Genomic DNA, 6,950 nt, shown 5'->3' on the forward strand with positions numbered 1-6,950 from the left:
TAACGATAGCATGGCTGTGCCAAAAGCAGAGAATTTGGATAAGCTAAAGCAGAGAAAAAGAGTGTTGAAGGCTAGCTTGGCGCGAGCTGAAAATTTCTTTAATGACGTTAACCCTAATGATGTTGATATCGACGAAATAAAGATTAGAATAGAGAAAGCTGAAAAAACCGCAAAAACGTTAACGGAAGTTCTAATGGAAATAAGCATTCAAGATGATACGTTATCAGAACTAGCGTTAGACGAAGAACTAGAGGGGTCGAAAAATAAGTTTCTGCAGTTAAAGTTAATAGCGGAAAAATTAAAGAAAGGTCGCGTTGATCTAGCTGAAAGTAATGAAAATCTAGCGCAAGCATTTCAAGGCGTAGCAATAAACGAGAACGATGGGCAAAGAGACGCGCGTGGTTACAATAATTTTGTAAGATTGCCCAAGATAGAGTTGCCTACGTTTTCCGGTCTATACGAAGATTGGTACGCCTTCTATGACGTGTTCAATTCATTGATACATTCAAACAATTCATTAAACGACGTGCAAAGATTCCATTATTTGAAATCCGCGTTAAAAGGCGAAGCAGCTGAGAGCATATCCTCGTTAGAAATTTCAGGAATAAATTATGCGAATGCTTGGGCTAAATTACAAGAAAGGTACGATAATCAAAGATTAATTATTCAAAATCATATAAATGCGATATTTGATTTACCCGCGGCAAGAAAGAAAAACGGAACTGCGATTAGACGAATATTAGATGGCGTGCTAAAACATACTCGAGCTTTGCAGGCATTGAAAAGGTCCACGGAGCAATGGGACGATTTGCTGATTCACATAGTGACTAGCAAATTGGATATTGCAACAATAAAGGAATGGGAGAACGCGTTGGAACCGACTGTAATGCCCAACTTCTAGGAACTAGTCACATTTTTAACTAGAAGATGTCAAACGTTAGAGGCGGTAGCGAATCAACAATTTCATGTAAGTGCAAACTCACGTAAGGCTGGCCACAACAAAATAACGGCTGCGCATGCGACTGCCTCTAATGCTAAATGTACTTATTGTAAGGGCGAACATCAAATATATCAATGTAAAGCGTTTCAAAGCTTATCCGTAGCAGAGCGTACTAATCAAGTAAAAATGAAAGGGCTATGTTTAAATTGCCTAAGACCTAAGCATTTGGCCATAGGATTGCATAGCCGGTAATTGCAAGATGTGCGGAAAGAAACATAGTTCACTATTACATTCGGAAAGCAATAAAGATAAAGAGAACTAGGATAAGCAGTTGATCCAAAAACAAGAACAAGATTCGAATGAAAATAGCGTTTCGTGTCATCATACTAATTTAGAAGAAACTATAACGCCAAAGCAAGTGTTGCTCTCTACAGCTGTATTAAAGGTAAAGGATAAGAACGGTCAATTTGTTGAAGGAAGGGCGCTATTAGATAACGGATCCCAATCCAATTTTATTTCAAAAAAGTTTATGAGTAAGCTAGGGCTCAAGGGTAGCAAAACACAGATCCACATTAATGGGACAAATCAACAAGTTTCTCGCGCTTTAAGGATAGTTAATCTAAACATAACGTCCAGATTCGATTCATTTAGTACAGATTTAAAATGCGTAGTATTACCATGCATCACGAAAGGTTTACCTGCGGTTAAAATAGATGCAAAGGAATTAGATATACCGAGTAATGTTAGGTTAGCCGACCCTAAATTTCACACTCCTAGGGAAGTAGATTTACTAATAGGGGCGGAAAGATTTTGGGACCTCATCTGTGTAGGGCAAATTAAGCTTGGTAAAAATAAACCGACGTTGCAAAAATCAATGCTTGGGTGGATAATATCTGGAGTTGTAGAAGGGCAAAGTGACGAAGTCTTGCAGACATCTTGCCATTTAAGCATGGAGGAAAATTTGTGTAATACCGTAAATAGATTTTGGCAATTAGAAGATTGTTTAACTCAGGAAAGTTTAACTGACGAAGATAAGTACGTTGAGGAATTCTTTAAGAAAACATATTCGAGAGATGCCGAGGGTAGGTTTATAGTGAAGCTGCCAGTGAATCAAAAAATATTAGATCAGTTAGGGGACTCCGAGAGTAACGCGATGAAAAGGCTTCTATCGATAAAAAGGAAGTTTAAGAAAGATCCAGAACTCAAAGCCGAGTACATTAAATTCATGAGCGAATATTTAGAATTAGGGCATATGAGGCCTGTTAGCGAATCGGCATCTAAAACGAAAAGAGTCTTCCTTTTTCATCAAGCTGTAGTAAAGGAGGGTGCTGCAACTACCAAAACGCGGGTGGTATTTGATGCGTCAAGCAAGGATTCTAAAGGTTTTTTATTAAACGATGCGTTGTATAAAGGTCCCGTAATTCAATATGACTTATTCTCTATTCTCCTGACATTTAGATTTTTCATATATGTGCTGTGTGCAGATATAAAAAAGATGTATAGACAGATTAAGGTTCACGAAGATCATCCCTTTGCAGACTGTATTTTGGCGAGAGGCCCCTGAGGCGCTGTTACAAATTCTTGAATTGCTTACAGTAACGTATGGCCAGAAAGCATACGCATTCTTAGCGATCAAATGCTTGCAGGAGTTAGCCGAACTTGAGAAAAAAAGGTTTCCGATAGCTTCGGAGGTCGTTTTTAGAGATTTCTATGTGGATGATCTATTATCAGGAGCCGCTACGGTACAGGGAGTTAAAGATTTGAAAAAGCAAATAACTGAATTATTAGCGCTAGAAGGTTTTGAACTACATAAATGGAATTTAAACATACCATTAGATTCAAGAAAAAGAGTTGATGAGGACAACATTTTGGTGGATTTATGTAAAGAGCAGGAATCAAGGCTGTTAGGTATTTTATGGGATCCGAGTAGAGATGTACTACATTACAAAAGTCCAATTGTCAAACTAGAAAACAAAGTAACGAAAAGAGTTATGTTATCGGAGGTGTCAAGGCTGTTTGGTCCCTTGGGATTAGTGGCCCTATAATAACCGCGGCGCAAATTCTGATACAATCTTTATGGGCGTGTAATATTGGCTGGGACGATTCTGTCCCCATGAGCATTCATAAAGCCTAGTGCCAGATAAAATCTCAATTACACATGTTGGAGCTTATAGAGATTCCAAGATTGATAATCTCGAAAAATAGCGATTCTGGGATACAGCTGCATGGGTTTTGTGACGCGAGTGAGCAGGCGTACGGTGCTTGCATATACGTAAGAGAAAACGACGCTTCAAGTGCTTTACTTTGTTCCAAGTCGAGAGTAGCACCATTAAAAACATTGTCTCTGCCGCGATTGGAGCTATGCGCGGCGGTTTTGATTAAATTAATGAACTAAGTGGCATCCAGCTTAAACGTGAGAGTGTACAAGCGTTATTATAGAACGGATTCAAAAATAGTTCTAGCGTGGCTAAGTTCGCCGACGAGAAGATGGAAGACGTTCGTTTCGAATCGTATTAGTGAAAGACAGAATAGCTCGTCACCTTCTGAATGGTATCACGTAAAGTCGAAAGAAAACCCAGCTGATTTGATCTCTCGTGGTGTCACCCCGGAGAAATTAAAGGGTTCAGAGCTTTGGTGGAAAGGTCCGCGCTGATTAAATTTGAGCGAAAATGAGTGGCCGTCAGAAGGTGCAGAGCTATCATGTAAAACTGTACCTGAAGAGCGGGTCGAAGTATTAACAGCGGAAATTTTCACACAAGAATCAATTATACCCTACTGCAAATATTCCTCGTTAGGAAAATTATTGCGCGTAATCGCGTATATTTTAAGATTTAGCTATAACTCGAGATGCGATGTAAAAAATCGTAAAATAGGTTGCGTATCTGCGTCGGAAATGAGCGAAGCGCGTGTTGCGTTAATCAGGATTGTACAGGCACAAGAGTTCGGGAATAAAATAAGATTGTTAAGGCACAAAGAAAATGTTCCCAAAAGTTCTAGATCAATTAGTCTAAATCCTTATTTAGATAGCTATGAGGTGCTACGAGTAGGTGGAAGACTGAAAAATGCACAGCTGCCAGAGGCAACCAAGCACCCAATCATACTGCCATCTGCTCACCATATCACGAAACTAGTCATTAGGGATAAGCACGAAAATTTGTTCCACGCGGTGTACTCTGACAATGGAAAGAACTTTCTGGGTGCGGATAACGAATTGAAGGATCTATTTCAAAATACTGATCTTCAGCGTGCTGCATCTGAAGAGCGTTTAAATTGGCATTTCATACCTCCGCGGGCACCCTATTTCGGCGGTTTGTGGGAGGCGGCAGTTCGGTCAATGAAGCAGCATTTGAAGAGGACTGTTGGAGATGCATCCCTTACGGTCGTATAAATGATGACGGTATTATCGCAAATTGAAGCGATTTTAAATTCAAGACCGTTGACGCCATTGTCCGACGATCCCAGGGACTTGAGCGCATTAACGCCAGCGCATTTCTTGATAGGGGATTCCTTGACTTCATACCCAGAGCCCAGAGACCTTTTAGACGTACCCTTGAGCAGGCTTTCTCGATGGCAGTACGTGGAACGATTGAAGCAGCACTTTTGGTCAAGATGGTCCAAGGAGTATCTAGCCATTTGTTAAGGAAGAACTAAATGGAAGGCAGAGACTCACACTAAATTAGAAGTAGGTCAGCTAGTCATGCTGAAAGAAGATGAGTCTATGCCGTTGAAATGGGTGTTGGCGAGAATTATTAGCGTTCATCCGGGCCAAGACAGCAAAATACGAACCGTAACTATCCGTACTAGTAAGGGTATTTATAAGAGACCGATTGTAAAGATTTGTCCTATACCTATCGAAGAACCCGAAACTCTGAAGACTGATTAACTATACTCGACGTTTATGTTATGATAAGTTTAGCGATACACCGTAAGTCTCGCTTTTTTGGTTTCTTTGTTTTGCTAATTGAAAATATAAATATTTATCAAGGCGGGCGGCATGTTTAGAGGCAAGCGTTATAATATTTATAGCTATAGTTTAAGTACTCTAATTTGATTTGTTTTGCCTCCAATGGCGCGCTCCTACTATTATTTAACCCTTACTTGCCACACTTCTGTAGAATCACGTACTTGCCACACGGGGATGGAATCTACCCCAGCGACAAAAATTGTTATAACAAATAAGCTATTCAATATTTTAACTTGCCAAATTTTTTAAGACTTCTTAAGAGCTTACTTTTAAAAGTTATGTAGGTTATATAACCAAAAATTAAAATTATGTATAATAAAAAAATTAAAATAGCAAAAAAAGGCTTGAGGGGACAGTGGCATGCTCGAACTATTGACAGATGTCGCTATAGACCCGCTCCCCGTAGGTTTAGGTACTTAAAATTAAGTGAATGGTCGTGGAGTTGATTTGCACCCCAGTGTGGCAAGTAAGGGTTAAGATTGAGCCGTGCGAGGCGCTAGAGCCAATTGCGCCCCTACTCTTTAGTTTTCCTGTGAGCCGCGAGCGGCGAAACTAGATCACGATCGTTTGTCGAACGAAGAAGTTGTTCACGTGTCACAGCAATAAAGTTCTGATTTTCATATATACGAGAATTCTTTGTAATCGTGAAACTGAGGGGTGCATAATACCATTGCATTCCTAAACAAATTTATTATGGCAAAATTTACGAAACGGCTGATTCTTGAAAATATTCCTCCTGGTGGGGACTTATCTGAAACTTTAAATTACATACTAAAGAAGTTGAATATTTGCTTGGAAGATGCTTGTCCAACAGGATTGCAACGTTTAAAAGCTGCACTTTCGACTCTTAGAACGAAACGCAATAAAAAAATGGAAGAAGTACGTAGAATTAAAGAAAAGTTCGAAAAGAAAAATTCCGGTTGGCTCGATTCCGAGTTTATAGTTCCAAATATTAAAATTATTAATCACAACCAAGAATATCCTTCGTATTCGAAACCAGGTCGCCCTTCTTTGTCGTTCGAAGAAAAATCAGATCGATCAAAAAGACGAGAGGCTGCGAAAATTAGTGCTAGTCTTGATCATAATCCACAAAAAATACTGCAAGCATGTCGTTATGCAGCTAGATATTCTGGAGATAAGAACCTGTACAGTGTTATTAATAAAATTTCAGAAAGTCCAGATCGACCTAGAAAACTTATTGTTAGAAAGTTGTTGAACACAGAAGAAACTGGAATTATTATAAAAACACCTGAAGAAGCTCTAGCATTCTTATTAGATAATTCTATATCTAAAAGTGTATATACGAATATGCGTTTAGAGGTAAAGGCATGTGGTGCTGACATTTGGCCGTCCTATAATAAAGTTCGGGAAGTGAAAGCACAATGTAGACCACTAAAGAAAGCAATTTCAATTCATGAAACTGAAGTTGAAGTCTCATTGCAAGCATTGTTAAGTAATACTTCCGAGAGATTAATAAAATTACAAAGAGAATTCTTCAGTGCATGGAAAGTAGTAATAGTACAGAAATAGAAGCTGTATTATTATGTTCTTGGGGGTTCAATGGAAGTTCAGGCCACTCAGAATATAAACAAAATTATAAATCCGATCAACTTGATTCTAATGTAAATGATGCCAACTTATTTGTTACAAGTCTGATTCCTCTTCGTTTACTAACTCAAAATAATGATATTTTACAAAATAACAGAACATCTTAGTCGGTTAGATTTTGTCGACCTGTTAAGTTTCAAAACATTAATGAATCTAAATCTGTAATACTCAGTCAGAAGAAGAATATAGAGGAACAGATAAATCAGTTACAAATCTTTAAAGTTAAAGTAGATGATACACATTCGATAAAAATTCATTTCTCTTTATTTCCGACTTTAATAGACGGAAAAGTGTTGAATATTATAACTGATACGAAGTCCATGCAAACGTGTCCAATATGTCACGCAACTCCTCGAACGTTCAATAATCTATCTAACAAAAAAACTAGTGTCTTTTTGCCAGATGTACAAGCACTTGTACATGGCTTAAGTCCACTGC

At 38.6% G+C, this 6,950-nt stretch overlaps 1 protein-coding gene across 1 annotated transcript; it reads left to right on the plus strand.

The window, feature by feature from the left end:
• The first annotated feature begins 927 nt into the window (after positions 1-927).
• Positions 928-2,985, plus strand: LOC139777611 (uncharacterized). Its single transcript, XM_071715166.1, has 3 exons — positions 928-967; positions 1,375-2,357; positions 2,479-2,985. The coding sequence occupies exons 1-3, from the start codon at positions 928-930 to the stop codon at positions 2,983-2,985; spliced, it is 1,530 nt and encodes a 509-aa protein (XP_071571267.1).
• The last annotated feature ends 3,965 nt before the right edge of the window (positions 2,986-6,950 follow it).

This window comes from Temnothorax nylanderi, unplaced genomic scaffold (assembly GCF_030848795.1).
Source record: "Temnothorax nylanderi isolate EJ_2023f unplaced genomic scaffold, tnyl_v1.0 TNYL_tig0155_pilon, whole genome shotgun sequence".
NCBI classification, from domain to species: domain Eukaryota; kingdom Metazoa; phylum Arthropoda; class Insecta; order Hymenoptera; family Formicidae; genus Temnothorax; species Temnothorax nylanderi.

Excerpts from the sequence above, each read along its gene's own strand:
- LOC139777611 (XM_071715166.1), top strand. The coding sequence starts at position 928 with ATGTCAAACGTTAGAGGCGGTAGCGAATCAACAATTTCAT. Across the intron at positions 968-1,374 it reads TAGCGAATCAACAATTTCAT|CTGTATTAAAGGTAAAGGAT; the intron begins GTAAGTGCAAAC and ends TGCTCTCTACAG. Across the intron at positions 2,358-2,478 it reads ATGCGTTGTATAAAGGTCCC|ACTGTATTTTGGCGAGAGGC; the intron begins GTAATTCAATAT and ends ATCCCTTTGCAG.